The sequence below is a fragment of the Drosophila bipectinata genome, chromosome 2R, assembly GCF_030179905.1.
Source record: "Drosophila bipectinata strain 14024-0381.07 chromosome 2R, DbipHiC1v2, whole genome shotgun sequence".
Taxonomy (NCBI): Eukaryota; Metazoa; Arthropoda; class Insecta; order Diptera; family Drosophilidae; genus Drosophila; species Drosophila bipectinata.
In genome coordinates, this window is record NC_091737.1 from 20,957,646 (window position 1) to 20,975,203 (window position 17,558).

The 17,558-nt window shown below is 40.9% G+C and overlaps 2 protein-coding genes across 15 annotated transcripts; both read right to left on the minus strand.

The window, feature by feature from the left end:
- Positions 1–9,205: 9,205 nt before the first annotated feature.
- Positions 9,206–10,215, minus strand: ND-B14.7 (NADH dehydrogenase (ubiquinone) B14.7 subunit). The gene is made up of 4 exons (XM_017237109.3): positions 10,154–10,215; positions 9,716–9,974; positions 9,563–9,657; positions 9,206–9,504 (listed from the first exon to the last, which is right to left on the minus strand). Exons 2-4 carry the CDS (start codon positions 9,970–9,972, stop codon positions 9,341–9,343), a joined length of 516 nt encoding a protein of 171 aa, XP_017092598.1. The 5' UTR covers positions 9,973–9,974; positions 10,154–10,215; the 3' UTR covers positions 9,206–9,340.
- Positions 10,216–10,449: 234 nt separating this feature from the next.
- On the minus strand, positions 10,450–17,466 carry RIC-3 (RIC3 acetylcholine receptor chaperone). 14 transcript variants are annotated; one of them, XM_017237090.3, is made up of 12 exons: positions 17,334–17,466; positions 15,609–16,031; positions 15,331–15,450; positions 14,978–15,132; positions 14,205–14,345; positions 14,025–14,151; positions 13,823–13,843; positions 13,197–13,432; positions 11,779–11,952; positions 11,617–11,709; positions 11,292–11,438; positions 10,450–11,234 (listed from the first exon to the last, which is right to left on the minus strand). In XM_017237090.3, exons 2-12 carry the CDS (start codon positions 15,808–15,810, stop codon positions 11,100–11,102), a joined length of 1,551 nt encoding a protein of 516 aa, XP_017092579.2. In that variant the 5' UTR covers positions 15,811–16,031; positions 17,334–17,466; the 3' UTR covers positions 10,450–11,099. The 14 variants fall into 14 exon arrangements, with proteins under 14 accessions (XP_017092579.2, XP_017092580.2, XP_043066436.1 ...); XM_017237091.3 differs by lacking the exon at positions 17,334–17,466 and adding an exon at positions 16,418–16,564; XM_043210501.2 differs by lacking the exon at positions 15,331–15,450.
- Between the last annotated feature and the right edge of the window lie 92 nt (positions 17,467–17,558).

Consider the following 17,558-nt stretch of genomic DNA (forward strand, 5'->3'; position numbering starts at 1 on the left):
AATTATGAGCTTCTCTTTGAGTCTTTGAGCCCCCACACCACAGCACTCGACCCACCCACACCCCTCCTCATTTAATTATTGTGAATGGCTGATCGCCAGGGGACTGTGTCAAGGGCAGATATCGCTGTTTTGCTTACAAGTATTTTAATTGCATTACCCAAGCACTGCGTTCTTAATAAAAAAAACATTGTGCAAAAATAGCCAGAGGGAAACGGAAAACAATATCCCCATTCCCTGATATAAGAGTGGGGGTAGTACCCACATCCAGATAGACGCATTCCATAAGCTCTTTGGATATTGCTTTATAATTTGTAACATGTAATTTTTCACAGCCAGCGGCTATGATTCACACCTGAATCATTCGAAACTGATCCAACAAGACACTGAAGAAAACTATTTTGAAGGTTTTTAAGGGGTTTCTCATAAGACATTCTTACAAATCTATAGATAGAAACTTAAAAGTATTAAGCTTAGCATGAATTCTTATAGTTTAAACTTTTTTATTCCATTACATTATAAAATATTATTTTTCTCTGTTGGATTTGCTTTTCGATTGGACTTCAGATCGTGTGGAGTAAAGGTAGCATGATGGAGTAAAGACTCCACACCCGTTGACAGGCAAACAAACGTGACATTTGGCCGGAAAGCTTCGTGGTTAAGCCCGTGAAAAGGGGGCCACGAAGAAGGGAAACGGAAGTGCACAACATGCAACACAAAGAAAACATTGTGGAACGGCTGGCTGATAGTGATAACCATATATGGAAGATGAGACCCAAAAGGTGAAGCATTTGCACGCCATTAACACCCACAATATTCCCATTCACCCTCCACCAACCATTGCTGGCTGCCTGCACGTGTGGATTCGGTCTAAAAGTTCGAGTGGGAGAAACGAGCGAATGAGAATGACCATAAATAAATGTCATAATGCAATAAAAGCGAAAACAAAACCAAGAATATATATTCACTTAAGTGGCACAGCTCGGAGGTGACACGCGACCGCGACCCCAAATCCACAAAATGCATTAACGTATGCGTCGTGTATATATCATTATAATTATACTTTTTTAATCTTAACTTTAGTGACTAAAAAAATCTGCCTAGAAATGGTGTTGCATCAATATTTAAGATATAACTGTTTAAGATTTCTCATATTCTCAAGAATAAATTACATCGCGGTATGGTATTGTAGTATCAAGGTAGTAGTAGGTATGGTAGTATCTAAAACTACAATATGTATATTTCTAGGGTTAATCTACAACCAAAAGTTATGAAAAATCCAGGCAAACTAACAACCTTAAGAAACCTCCCTCACAAAATGTGTCAAGACGAGTTTCATGAAATTAAATTTAATAAATAAAGATTGCCACCAAATTGGGTAAGGGTATTATAACCATGTACTACATAAGTTTCAACATAACCGTTTATCAGCATTGATGACGAAGCACAGTTAGAAAAACTACAGCTGTAAATTGATATAAGAATGCTCACCCATCTTTTCACCCACCCATCTAAACCCAACAACAAACAAAGTGCGTGTCTTCTTGGAACGGTGGGCGTTTGTCGCCGTCACGCAAGTCTTTCGTTTTCGCCCACACTCCACACCATATAAAGACACACTCTTGTTGCTATTTTTTATTTACTTTTTTTTATGCTGAGCTCATCAAGCTCACTCGATTGTAACCAGCAAAAAAAATAGAAGACATGGCTTAAAAATAGAGTTCGCAAGGCTGCCGTATGTCATGTGAGATCTTCTTACAACATTTCGCAAAAGTTTTGGCACACAACTTACCAAATAGAGTTCGTTTGCATAAATCCTCAAGAAAAAAGTTCAAACTCGGGTTTACGAAAGACAAACAATTGACAGTAGAATAGGTACAAACTCTAGACTATAATCTTTCCGAGAGATCCAACTAAAAACACTTTAATTTAATTTAATATCATTCTAACAAACGTGTTTTTGATTATATCATATCGCTTTCTTTTTTTTCAGACAACTTCAGTTCCGGTTTGATGGTTCTTTTGTTTGCAGCTCGGACCTCGGTTCATGTTTTGGGTGAAAATGATAGTTTATTATCGTAATTAATCCGGGGTTAACGTTTATAGTTGTCGGACGTTTTGCCGACTTTCGCTTTTGCCAATAAAATATGCAGTGTACACACTTTTAACAACGGAATTTTTAATATTGATAAGAACCGCCCGAAAGTAAACATTTCCCAGAGGGTTTATTTATTTCCAGAATAAATATTGGTCTCAAACAGCAATCATAACGCTCGGGACATAACACATAAAAGTTTTTTTTCTTTGCATAATCTTCGTCCCAGTCCCCAGTTAATAAAAAATATCAAAGAAGTCGAGGGTTGGATGTTTTTTGTTTATTTTGAGGGACTTAGAGCGGATAAACGACGACTTAACAAGACCGCCAACTGCAGACCTGATGGACGAAGGATAACGAGTCAGCGGAACGGGACAGGAGGTCCTGCAGCCCTTTCGAAAAGATTTTTTTCGGGCAGCTGCCTTCCAGGGGGTTCATTACCGGCTCCTGGCAGGACGCGTGCGCCAAGTCAATCGCAGGATAACCCATAAGTGTGTCCTTATGGCGCAAACGTAATTCTATTTGTTTTGTTTCCTTCGAAAGGGGGAATGTCCAATTCTTTATGGTGACGCATTTGGAATCATTTTTTGAGAAAAGGGAGAAACTGGAGCGAAGAAAAGTCTGTCAACATTTTTTTGTTTATTTATTTATAGCGAGTCTGTTTTGATATAACTACAGAGTTAATTATAAATTTTCTCTCCTAGAGTCAAGTTTGGTTAGACCTTTCCACTTTGGAGTGTTGTATAGAATGTATATCACTAAAATCAATTTGTTTCCTGATTCCTGGAACCACCCTTTTGACATTTTTGACATTTCCGGCTATGTAAACAGAAAGAATATCTTGCATTACAAATTGCTGAAAGTAATTCAATTTCGATAATGTCCTTTTTCGGGGGAGGCTATACATTATATCGGCCGACACTCTATAAACATGGAAATAGAAACTGCAATATATTTTGTAAACTTCCCATTAGTTGGAAAGGTTTTGATTTGTTCAGAAATTTAATGACTTTCACCGATGCATCGCGTGGCATAATTTATGGTCCACCATTACCAGGGGATGCTGTACTGGAGGCTGTACTACGGATCATTTTAAGCCAGACGTCCCCTAACTTATAGTATAGTGTGTATATGCCTGACTATGTACACCCACTGCGGACTCCCCTTCTACCGAAAAACATACGTTTTATGTGAGTTGTGCGTGATCTGGGCAATTATTACTTCTCCGGCTGCCAGACTGGGGGCCCAGTACTGTCAGCGACAAATCTCCTCGGTTAGCCGTAAAATCGGAAGACATGTGGAAAAGTGATAATCGACTAGGTGGAGAATGAGGCCTAACACTCGGCAGTGAAATGATTCGTTTTATTAATTTTAATGGCCCAGGCTCACAATAGAAATTTATTGTAGAATAGAAATCATAGGTTTTATTGTGATGAATAGTTTCCAATGAAAACAACATATTAGCAAATTGAATTTTACAATAAAAATTAAGTTCAAAAAAGGAATCTTCTCTGTGTCTGTGTAGTAAGAAACCACAAAATTGGCGTGCCTATAAAACGGTGGCAACCCAATAGATATCAATGTATCTTTGGCTATGACAACTACAAAAGTAGCAATTAAAGCTTCGTCAGTGGAGGGAGAAAAAGGGCAAACAAAGGGAGAAAAACCATTCAATAGTTAACTTCAAATGTGGCACAAATAGATACGCGTAGATAGACCCGTTGCCAATTGCCTCGGATGGGTGTGCCCGACATCTAACAAAGTAGCGAAAGACAAATCAATCGAGTGAAGGAACTGGTAGATTCCGCCACTCAGATATTGGATATTGTTACTCTTAGATACGTAGTTGGCGTGGTAAATTGCTTCTTATAAATAGAGGAAATGTCAGTTTGGACAGAAAGAAAGTTTCCTGATATCAGCGATTCAAAAGAAGTTACTGACTGAGACGAAATCAGATAGGATTCTTAAGAAACTTTAAGAATGGCAACCGGAATACAACAAAAGTTATTTATAGAATAAATTATACTAATTTTTGCTCTATTCAAATATTTATTAAACACATTTTTCCGAATACCCAGAATCCAATTAATCAATAAAATTCATTGCTTTTAATTTAGATTCAACTATTAATCTTGAAAGATGTAGGAATTGAGGGCATTTTTTCCGAGTCAAATTTCTCAATACTATACATATGTTGATTACTGATTCGGATCAGCAACCGAATCGAAAAAACCGTGATTTGTTAGGCATAATTGAATCAATTGAGTGAGGGGACCAGCCAACACCAACAGTAGCCGGGGCCAGAACATCAGAACATTTTCATAATTAGAGCAGTCGGAAGAGATTCGAGGGAAAAATTAATGGAATTGTTAATAATGCGCCGCACAGATTTCCCAGAGGCCTGCATAAAAGCACAATGCATCGGGCTGGGGTCTCTGGAGAGGCCGAACAGAAGCCCACCAATTGAAAGCTCCCCAAATTCTTCTCATTGCTCCCTCGATTCGATGCGCCGGCGCGGCCAATGCACTTATGAACGATCATTCAAATAAATATGTACAGTGGAGACTCAACTAATTGAAATTCGTTGGGTGTTTGAGTTTGAATTTACCCTTCAAAAAAAGAATGCATTTAAGCAGATTTCCATAAAGAATATATCCAATGGCTCTACTAATAACTTGCCCATGGCTGTGAACTCATGAGTACACATTGTAATGGATCGAAGTTGGGAGCTGCCATTAAGAACACTTAAGCCTCCAATTCAGACTCGGAAATCGCTTTTAAACACTCCCCATTCTCTGTTCAGCAGCTTGGGGCTTAAATTGATATTCTGCGTGCTCAAATTTTAAATGCGTTATCAATTGAGAGGCAGAGATCGATGGACTTGCATTGATTGAAAAAATATGAAAAGCAAAGTTCAAATGCGTCACGACCGCAGAGCTGGGAAGGCAGCCCACAGCCCACTGCCCCGCCCACTCCGAGATTTATTGTGCCGGAGAGCCGAACGGAAGCCACTTCAAAGACATGGGCAGCAGCGAGGGAGTAGGTGCTGCCCTGGGAAGGGAGGAAGAATGGCAGTTGAAGAATGCCACTTGAGGCAGGCAGCGACGCCGTCAAGAGAACTCGCAATTCTTCTCGTATGCTGCATGTGAAAGAATGAAGAAAGCAAGGGGAGAAACCATCATACAGTGAAGCTTCCACAAATTGTATGAGCCTAGATAAGAAAAAAACTATAAATATTAAAATAGTAATATAGTATCTAAAGCTAGTAATAGTTTAAATAGTTTAGTTCTTTCTCAATCTTCGATGACCAGAATATGTAGAAGGCTTCACTGTATTTACCAAGAAACAGGAGGAGTCTGAGTTTTGCCTTGGTTAAGCAAAAGGAGTCTCTACTGGATTGGTAAATAATTGCGTCTCCAGCTGGAAGAAACCGAAGGAACTTGGAATTGCATTGCCCAAGGCCCTTGGGTCGCACTTCATTTACAACAAATGTTGCATGTCTCTGCCAGAAGGAGAGATTCCTGTGACGGACGAAGGTCGCCGGGGGTCACGGGGAGCGACTCTTTGGGAGCTGTCGCCTGTGACGAATTCCAATTTGATTTATGCACTCCCTTCTCAGCATATTTGCATTGTGGAACTCCACCCCATCATATGTGGTTTTATTACCAAATCCAAAACAATTCGCCACAAAGTAAACACTCAAGGCAGCAATATGTTTCACATTATAAATGGTAATCCCTCGATTACTTCATGAATTATATAAAATATTAAACAAATAGGTATATATACTTTTTATATAATTAATGTCTTTCTATTAGGAAAAACTTTATTTGTGAATAATCAATTAAAACATGGTGATATATCTAAACAGGAAAGAAAGGAAATGGTTCCCAGAGTATCCATTTGATTGATTGTTGTCGTTCCCCTATTCTCCGATTACCGGAATGTACTCTTGGAGTGTTAAATTGACGTACAACCTCAGCACTCAGAAAGTTTTCCATTTTGTAGTCCATTTTAGACCCCCTTACCCACCCATTCATCCAACCATCCATCCAGTCTGTCTGTATTGATGAGGCACGGAAAAAGAAACAAAAATTCAATCAATCTTTCGGTCTTGTGGGATAAGAAGATCTCTGCCAGGGACTCGATCGCGTGCTGTTGTCGTTTTGGGACAACTTTCCCCAACCAACCCCATGCCCCTCCTGCGCACCCATCACTCCCACCCGGCTGCGTCTGCGCAACGCATTCAATCACTTCATTTGTTTTCCGTTCGCGTTGCATCTTCCTCGCCGGTTTCTTGGCGGCACGTTCGCCGCGGCTCTAAAATGTTTTATTTACTCTGCACTTATGACCCCGATGCGGATCGGGTTAAGTGAATCTGATACCCAATACAGCCGCCGGTTGCTGCATTTGCATCTTCAGCTTATGAAACCGTTGTCTGTGCAACCACACACAGAAAAAAGAAGAGGGAACTGTGGACTTAAATGGTTTTCATTTAATACAATGCTATTAATTTTTCTCGAGTGCATGAAGAGGTGGGGACCATGGATCGGGTTATTGAATGTCATTGCAACCGAACACAGACAAATGTTGCGGGGACACTGAGGCAGCTCTTCGTTGCAACTAGCGATGTCTTGGGTCGCATGATGAATTGTGTCCCTGATTCCATAAGCAAACATGATCGCCTCGTCTGATTGCAATGTACGATGGTTGGAAATGGAGTTATCGTTGTGTAGAAAAAAAATATACTTAAATATTCATTTTAATACCGAAACTGTTCCACGGTACATGGTGCCAAGGAGTTTTGACACCAATTGAATGGCAGCCACAAATGCAACAAAACTATATGTACATAAATTCATAAGCACTTTTGTAGATACAAAGATACATATTCAGGCATATATCCACAGACATGAAGATACAAAAGTACATTTCAGTACGAGTGCCAGCATCTTTTGTGTCGCGCTGATCTTTAATTGCGGAATTGTGAGAGGCTTAGGAGCGGAATAACCTTCGATGTCTGCCTGCCCCTTGTTGCCGTTGTAGATACCGATACTGATGCAGTTGCAGATGCAGATGCAGTCCTCATCGGCGGCGCTGTCATGGTGATTAATTTGACAGAGTGTCGCCTGAGTTGCGCGGGCTTTATTAAAAGGATTACACGCCAGCGCCGGACAGACGTCGCACAATTCCATAAAAACGCATCACCATCACCATCACCGGAGGGAGCTGAGCAGTCGCACTCGCACTCTGGCAGTTCGTAATAAGATTAATTACAAGCGTCTTGCCACGGCTTCTACCACCATTTCCATTTTCCCCACAGCTGCGTGACCACTTCGCATTCATTTATGCTTACAGTTGCAGTCAAAACATTAGTATAAATTCATGATTATGTATTGCCCAGTATCTGTCTTAATCAGGATAATAGAGAGGGGAAAATAGTGGCAATAGATTGCTAATTAAATAATCTTTCAGTACCTATATCTTTAGACTTAGCCACTTTTTGCAGTAACTATATTTTTTTCTTTAGTTGTAAAAGATGCAACTCCTTTATTCAATATTTTGACATAACGAATTACAATCCCATTTGTCGCCTCAAGTGTTTCATTAATTTAAAAGCTTTTCGAGTACTTTAAGTCCCTTTTCCGTATCACCAGTCTGAGGGTTAAACGAATCCCTGCCTGAAATTACCATATTTCATTTTTAATTCTTAGATCCTGTTGGCACGCGATTCGAAAAAGGGGATGGCCATCCTTATATTTCGATAAGAAGCTATAAACATTGGAATTGAATGGGGGCTACTGTTTCCTAAGTACGCTGCTACTCTTTCCATATTTATTTGCAGCCAGGAAATGAAAGTAAAAACAATTATTTTATTTTTAATTAACTTTTGCCGTCTCCAGAGATATACTCACATACATACATACATATGTACATATATCGCTCCCAATCCTATCCCCCAAGGCGAATGGCCAATGATGATGTCATTCCCGCAGCCTCCATCTACCATAAATCACGCAGCGATCGCGAAACTTTGCAGCTTATGCTCCAACATGCTGAGAGCCCATGACAACGGTCGCATCCCCAAGATACATACGTTAGCATGCAGCCAAGAGAGAGGAGGTGGACTGGATGGAGTGGAGTGGAGCCAGCTGCCACAGATTAGTCAGAGTCAGATTTGGATTCAGATACAGATTCCGCCAGGCGCACTCCAATTTATTCGCAGCTAAGTCGTCGGACTGGTTTTTCGGAATCCATACTCAGGGAATCCAGGGCGGGGATCTATGCCAGAGATCAAGGTGAATGGCGGAGTGGCGAAAAATATGCGCTGCCAAGTTCTGGCCATCATAAAAGCATACCAATAGAGCTATTACATCAGTTGGCCAAACACACATATATTAAAATCGCTTGCATAAAGCGGCCCATCATCAATATCAAGCAAGACTTAACGGTTTCCAGCTTAAGGGTCACTCCACTCACTCACAAAACTTTCTTCCTCCATAACAATAAATCTGGCAGAAAAAAAATGCCAACCAGAAAGAGCATAAATAAACCGCAAAAAAGCCACAGCAATAAAGCCAAGAGAAGATTCCGAGGTTGGCAAAGGTTAAGGTAGAAGCGAAATTGGCAAATTCTCAATTATGGTTTACTGGCTCCAAGGAAGAAGTCACCCCACTATGGATTCCAGCTCTAAGCCCAATAAAACGTACTTAAGAACCTGCATTAGTATGCATAAGATGGCATTTACCTATGCTGATGAATATGTATTCGGGAGTTGGGGATCATGAGTCACCTATCGTCGTCTCGACAAAAACAAAAAGCAAAGACACAAAAACTGTGGGGAGCACATAAGGTGAAAAGACCCAAACATGAGTAAATGCACATTCATGGATTTTAAATGGGCCGATGAAAATAAAGAAATAAACTGTTGGCAGTACATAAGACTCTCGCCGCCAGTTCGTGACTCGTTTCAGTTAGGTGGCTTTTTTCGCTGGGCCGTCACTCATTCACGCCAACTGCGGTTGATAAGTTACTGTGACATACTTCACCAATGTGGATACCCCAATGGCTAACGAGCCTCGTCCCCATAGAATGGGAAAGATAAAATGACAGTTTTGGACTCCAGCAAAATTAGCCTGGCTTTATCACTTCGCGCTAAGCTTTATTCAGGTGACAGCGGGGAAAACAGAGACCGCATAATCCTTCCATCATCGAATCGCCATTAAACTAAACATAGGAAACTAGACTTTACTTCTCCTTGGGCTTCTCAGTGGTCCAGTTCTTTGGGGGGTCGGGCATGATTGTCCAATCGTTGGAGGCAATGTTCAGGCCACCGTACTGCCTCAGGGGTGTGTTGGGGAAGAACTCCCAGCCCTGCTCAATGGACATCTTCTTGATAACACCAGCAATGCCTAGTAAAAGAGACTTTAGTACTGATGTTACAGCTTGCTAGATCTACAAACAACTAACCCAAGAAGAGACCGGCACAGAGACCAGCAACGTGGTTGTGTTTCCATGCGCCGAAGACGCCGCCAGCCGCGAATCCGCCCAGGAAGTAGTTCAATCTGAAAGTGAGGTGGTGATTAGTTTATTTTCTGGGAGGCTGGTTAACTTGGGACTCACTTGTCGTCCTTGCCTCGGACGTTTGTGGCCGTCAGGGTGGTAAGCGTGAAAGCCGTGGCCATTCCCATCAGTGGGCCCGTGTTGTAGGCAAAGCGTCCAAGAGTGGGACCATAGCCCTTTGGCTTGGTAAGCGTCAGCACGTCGAACATGGACCAGGCCAGACCGGCGGATAGCGCATATTTGTTGGTGGCCACGATCTTGCCAAATGCATCCTCACCATCGGGGTGGTCGTAATATCTTGCGCGTAGCAACGACATGTCTGTGGAAAAATGCAAAACATTAGACCAAAACACAAGGATGCGGATTCCCATCACCCAACGGGCTGTCAGCCCCCGGAAGCGGCTGTCCTCATTCCTGGGATTGTGAGCCTTCTCTTGAGAGTCTTCTTTGGCGTAGGAACCTCAGAATTTATGCAAAATAAACATTAATAATACTAACCTGCCAAAATTTATGTAATTCGCTCTAGGGCAGTGTGACCGAACTCGAGTCAAATTAAAAATGCCAAAACACTACTTCTATATATCGAATAGGTTCGATTGTATTCGATAATAGCGCGTGATTCAAATAAATACGCATAAATATGCGTAAAAATAGCAAATTAACAAGACTTAAATAAGTAAAGACTTTATTTTTATCAATTTCAGTTGAAATTAACCTTTAAGTTTACACATACAGTAAATTTTTAGTAATTCAACTTCCATTTTTACAGGAGAATAAATTTCCAATAAAATAAATTGTTTAACATTTCTAGTCCGGTTTTCCATTTATTCATTATACTAGGTTCACAAACGCTGTGGCACTAACTTTAGCTTTTATTCATAAGGTGCAATCGATCGGATCTGTTTCTGTAATGTTCCTTGCCCAAATAACTAGAGGGTTGTCATGCGAAGAGTAGAGTGCACAATAATAGACGATGCGGTTTCAAATTACACATGGGCTTATCTTAATAATAGATTAGTTTTGAGTTGAGTTTCAACTAACAGTATTCACATAAAATCATTCATTTCACAGAGCCCGGGGTTTCCTTTTTCATGGAAGATTCAAGTGGGATTACGTTTCGACCAAAAAGAACATTGTTAGGAGAGCATAAGTACAGAGACTGGGTTTTGGGAGGAAGACAAAAACATTGGCGTTTTCAAAAACAAAACAAAGATATCAAAACATACAATATGTATATACAAATCAGATATCAAATTATTGGCAAATCTGTTTCATATTAATCAGTCATAATCTTCGTCGTTCAACGAAACTTTCTAAATATTTCACTCGGCTCTTGCAATAGTTTTAGTCATCATCGGAAGCAAGTCATAAACATTGCCAAAAATATATGCAAATTGGCATACAAATTTTCGTTTGTATTCGATAATGTATACTGTTGTTCTGTCTACTTTTCGTCGTGTCCAATTATTTCAATGTCATCAGCCAGGGGGCTCTCCACTTCGGTTTTGCCTACATTGCCATTTTGTTGATTTGCGTCCAAATTAATCAATGATAATGTCATTCTGCTGCTCAGAATTACCTGAAAATATAATAAATGACAAATTACTGACATACAAATAATGTGCCATAGCCTTACGGCTGGTTCCTCGGCTGATCCATTCAGTTCAGAGTCGTAAACCTCTTCGCGCTTGATCTGGGAGTCGGCTACCAAAATCTGAGAGTCGTGGGCCAAAGCGCCCTCCAAGTAAATGGACTGCGGTTCTGGCAAGTTTTCCAATTTGGACTGAAAACAAAGGAATAAATAACCATTGTTAAAATTGGGTATACATTTTTATGTAAGAAGGACACATATAAGCGGTGGGTCATCCAAAAGCCCTGTAGATTCGATCAGTCATATAAGATCGATTAAATTGTTAAAAGCTTGGAGCTAATATAGGTGCGACTGGGACTGGGGAACTTACATGTTCGTTTGGTGCTCGGAAAACAGGCGTTGGAGGGCGTCCAGTCCATCTTTGGCCACCCTCGCAACTGGCTGTTAACTCCATGCCCAGTACCTGAACCAATATTCAATTATTTACGTCAACAGATCTACAGTAGAAGGTCAGTAAGAAAGTATATCCTACCGTAAGTTCTCGTTCAGCGCTCGGTGTCCGACGCTTCCGTTGCTGCCCTGCTCCCGCTCCAGCTACTGCTCCCTTGGCCTCCTGGTCCGGATCTTGGTTGCTCTTTAGGTGACCGTTGGAAAGGTTCTGCTTGGTCTCTGATGGGTCTTCTTTCGTTTCGTTGTTGTCGTTTTGCTGGCGATAGCACAGAATCAGAATTAGGATAACAATCTTAAAGATAATAAAAGGACTTGCAGGTCTAAGCTTTTCTACAGCCTCAAAAAAAAAAGGAAACAAAATAATAAACGCATTAATTACTTCAATTCGTTGAGGTTAGATGAAAACGCAACAAAACTCAATTAGTCGAAGGATCTTGGTTAATAAACAAAAGATTACATAATCAGATATATCAGACATATATCAAAAAGTTAATGATCAAGGATTGCCGTGCCGGACCCTTTGACGGCTTCTAACCTTATTTAAATCGGATTCAGTATCGCTCGTCGCCCTCAGCTTGTCTGGGCCGTTCAATTGCTCATCGGCAGCGTCTATTAAACCTTGTATGGCTGTTACAACTATGCCCCCAAGGTTTTTGAAATACATTTTTTTTTTACAAATGAATGTAAGAAAACATGAAAAAACGTAGAAACGACAGAAAGTGAATATTTATAAAGTCAGTTCCTTAGCTTATACGATGGAATGAGGATTGCGATTATTTTAATTGGCAATGTGAATGTTTCAGTCTTGACTCGAATAGTAGAGATAGTGTTCGAATAGATATCGAAAGAGAGACTTGCTTGCTCGAATCATAAAATATGTCCCCTTCAAAAGAGTTTAGTTAAGATATAGTGCAGTACATAGACAATATTTTGGTTAGTTGGTGGAGGATATAGATCGTATTGCATGCTCACAGCAGACAAGCAAGGTTAGAACAGAGTCAGAGACGGAAGTAATCCGCATCATGCACTGGTTAAAAGCGGGAAGAGACCCGGAAACAATGAATGTGGTCAGAGGGGTTGGGTGGGTGGTGTACAAGAATAGTGGGGTAAGAAACCATTCCGAAAGGATTCATCTAGCCACTAGAAATCAAAGAAACAGAAAGTAATCTAGTCGTTGGCTTGTACTTAGTTTGTGATCTGAGTTGTTGGGCGGTTTTTTGGTCTGATTTTGGTCTGTTTACTGATGGATTCTATGTGAACTGAATGATGGTATTATTTTGTCTTAGAGGTTTGGCTGCCGCTTGAGAAACTTCATGGCAATCATCTTGAAAATGAGAACACAAAGAAACAGGATAAAAGATTAATAAATGATATCGTTGGCCAACTAAACGAACTCGCTACGATGATTAAGAAATGAGTCTGTATCTTTTATCTGGTATCTGTAAATGGATCTGGATCTCGATGTGTGTATCTGGATCTGATGCCGGTGGCGATGCTAACCTTTGCCTGGACCTGGTCGGTGTTCATTTCAGCAATCAGCTTGGCCATCGCCCGCTCCGTGTTCTCGAGCTTCTGGCGCAGTTTCTCGATCTCCATCAGCTGCTCGACCTCCTTCTCCTGCTGGTGCTGCTTCAGCGAATTGGACAGGCTGTTGGCCACCTCGGTGGCCGATACACTGGCGTTGTAGAGCTCCCTGCCGGTGTCCTTGGGTGCCGGCGACTTCTCGACTGCAGCTCCTATAAAATTGTCGTAGGAGTTTGGCTTTAAGATTGATTTTCAGGGCCGGTGGAGGATGAAACGTGTCTAACGAAACTAAGTATTTACACGGTTGGACTGGGGACTGGGGACGACGTGACTCAATCCGGGAACGCGTGATTGATACGGGGTTAGTAAACACACACGTATATATGTACAACATCTAGAATAATTATTACATCTACGTAAATGAATAAAAACACATATAGTCGGTCTACGGTCTACTAAACCAAATGAGGAGGACATATTTCAAAACTCAAGAGGTGGCAAAGTATCCTTCGCCGTCATCCAATCGACAGGTTGGCTGTCTGGACACAAAACTCAAAAAATAAAAACTAAACTAAGGGACTCCTAGGAGCCATGGGTCTTACTTGTACGGTGCTCTCGCCAGCCTTATTGCAGGAAGATGTGGGCGTTGTTGCATGAGAGGAAGCGGAAGAGTACAAAATGAAGATTTTTTTCGATTTTTTTTGTTAGATTTATGTATGTCGTGAAATGCTATGCTTTAAGTGTGTGTTGATGTGAGGTGTCGAAAGCTACGAGAGTGGTAATATGAACAAGCCAATCACTCACCCAATTTGCTGCCAGCCAAGTCCTCCACCTGGCTGTGTTTCTGTTGGCCAAAGACCTCTTGCCGGAAACTGGGATCCGACGGGGCGGGTCCGTATGGAGAATTGGGTATTTGTTTCTTGAAAACAATCTATGGATGATATTGTTAGAACGATTCTTATACGTACTCAAGACAGGACTTACCTTCATTATCGTGTAACCGAAAAACACAACAATTCCGATTGTATAGAGTGGCATTAGGAAACCCATACTACTGCCACGCTGCTGTGGTTGATGCAGGGCCCCGGCTCCCATGGGGGGACGCATACCAGGAATCGGTCCAGGCTAGAGCAGAAAAAACATGGATTATTTCTGTAATATATACACAGTCTTTATGGATTTTGGCTTTTCGAATTTTTTGATAGCCAATAAAATTGGTTTTTGTAAACTATTGATCTACCAGAATGATGAATTACATATTACGAAATATTCCGAAATCGCTCTTTGTAATCATAAAAATTACGTATACGCCGCATTGTTTTTTGACATGATCAGCCCACAGCTGATTTGTTCTCTCTTTGATTTTGTAGTTTTTAGCCATCAACTATGGTTTTCTTGGGCAAGAGCGATCCGAAATGGAACTGGCGCGTTAAATTTGGCACAAGTTCAATATTTAGAAGCACATTTTGCCGTTCTCCCACTCATCGTTTACGGTATCTTTTGTGTGTTTTCTTCTGCTCTGTCTTCGGTCTTCTGCCTATAGTCTTCTGCCTTCAATTTGCGTGCAGTGTCATAAAAACAAAAACCCGAATCCAAATAAAATAAACGTTTCGGCTATTTATAAATGACTTCCAATGCGAGCAACGATGTCTCATACCCGTCATTTAAATCGCCAATATATAGTATAATGGTGGATTTACCGGATCCGGAGAATAATGCAAAGGGGGAAGGAGGTAATAGGGAATGGGGTAACTCACCCGCCCGTCGACAATTCGCGGAGGCGGATTACTGGGCGAACTCTTGCGCTCCACTATGGGAACGGTGGGAGTGGCCGGAATGGCGCGCCCACGCTCCCGCATTGCCTGATATATGGATTCCGGATGCAGGTGGGCTGGACGCTCCTGGCGTAGACCTGGAAAGAATTTGTATTGGTTAAATGCCCATAAAACCAACTTATAAAGAGCAAAACACTTGTGTTAGTACAACGGAAGAGCAGAAGTCAATATGTTAGATCAACCATTCAGATTTAATAGTTTGTTTTGATTTTATGATTTGAAAAAGCTTCTTAATTATGTTAGTACATATTTTAGAGGAAGGCTAAGCCACCTACTTATTTCGCCGGTATAGACATTGATCTGCTTGCGGTACAAATGCGGCCCAAAGGGCTCGGGGCTTCCCGGCTTAGAGGCATTCATAAAGTGCTCCCTGTCGAGCACGACATCGCAACAGCCTACAACACCACAGCCCACACAGACAAAAACATAAATACGAAAAAAAATATAAAATAATAATAATTAAGAAAAATGTATACAAATAAATATATAATCTTTAAAAAATTATATCTTTTCAAATAATAATAACAACAATGACACCCCTTAAGGGACTTACCGCCTGGGGCAGCTCTCTGATCCTTAAAGTTTTGCTTGGGCGGCGCTACTCCTCCAAACATCATGGGATGAAAGACCTTTGGCCACAGAATGGCAATGCATCCGATGACGGTCACAATGATGAGGGCAGTCTTCTTGGGCGTCATGCCCTCCTCGGCAACGGAGGCGGGCGGGCGCTGCTTCGTAGTGGCGGCTGCGGGCATTCTAAATGGAATCTGTGGATCCTGGCGGGTCCTTTTCGTATGGTCGTTGGTAGCTAAAGCTTAATCCTAAGGCAACTCTGCTGATGTATTCCTGATCTGTTTCTGGTTCGTTGGCGAATCTCTGAAAGCTGTTCGGCTAGGCGCTGTGTTTCCTGCACTTGGTTAACTTTGACATTGGCTCATGTTGGTTGGTTTTCACAGTTGTACGTTTAAAGCATTATCTGAAAGATACAGAGATTCATATTCCCGTTACACGCTTCGGTACGTCGGAGTTTTATTCAGATCACTGGGCACAACGAATCACAACGCAAAATGCTAGTGTATACATTTAAATATTGTTGAGGGAAAACAAAAAAGTTTATTACATAAATAGCGGTCCCGATATTTTTTATTTTTAGCTCGCGCAATTCGGTCTTTTCGGACTGTCTAATAATTCTTTATTATTTTCACTCATTCCTGCACACATATTTCAGAGGCTCTTCGCAATTAATGACAGCATAAATTATACTGCCTGCTTCTCCAAAAGAAACGTTTTAATTAGTTTGCGGAAAAGTGTTCCTGGACCCAACGGGACGGAAACAGAAGCTGGCCGGAGCGAAATGCTTACGCAAAGTTTGAATGTTGTTCCCCAACTGGCCGTGCAAATTTTGAAAACTATTAGCGAATTTTCGGATGCCCCGACGAAGCAACTCGTACGACCGCGCTCTTTATTTTTTCATAATCTAATCGGCATCGGGCATTATTTTCTTATTTATTTTTTTTTTTGGCATCAAGAAGACAAAATGATTTGCAGCTTGGACCTGCACCGGGTACGGATATTTTCGAGAGCTCTCTTCACATTTATAGAAAAGGAAATAGCACCGAAAAATTCTTGAAACGTTTTACAAATTTCAAGTGTCTGAGAAAGCTTTTCTCTAACTCATCATCTATTTTCTTATCACATTTTCTGTTAATGAAAAACCTTAAAAAATTATGGCTTTTTGGGCTTAAAGTTTGGAAAGTGGAGAACCATATAGGACAGTTGGAAAAACTTTAAAAGTCTTTTTTGAAATTCTAATAAATTAACCACCATTGTTTCTAAACGATTATATGTTTTGATATTTCCATTTCACAGCTTCTGCTCTCTTATTATCACAGACAAGTGCTAAGAGATACACACATACAAGTACAACGAGTTTTCCTCGGGGTATGAGTTTTCCATTTCGCTTTCAAACGCACTGACTGGCACTTGGCGAAAGTAAAATTGTAAACCGTGCATTGCTTTTATTTTATTTCACTAGACACGATGCCACTAAAATATTATTTTCCAAACACTGTCGTTTGTGGCCAAAGATTCCGTGCTGTCCGCATGTCCAATTAGTGTTTTTATTTTTGGAGGCACGGCATTGTAACAGGGTTCAATGTCGTTCGGCTTAAAACATATACTCATACTTTATTTTTAAAAATATGAACACAGCGCACCAGAGATCCTTTGTCCTTGGAATTCTTTTTATAACTTTTATATAGAAATATTGAATAATTACCAGTTTCGTTGGTATAGACCTTATGTTTATTTTTGGATTCGTTAACTTATCTAACTATGGCTTATTTCAAACTGTCTGTTTGTCGTTACAAGTTTCTCTGCCAGAAAGCAGCGGCAATAAAATTGATTTTTCAGTTTTGTCCGGCGGGCTGGGTCACACTGTTCGCTATCGAAACTTGGCAGCACTAAACCAACTAATAGTTGGCAACGCAGGTTATAGAGGGGA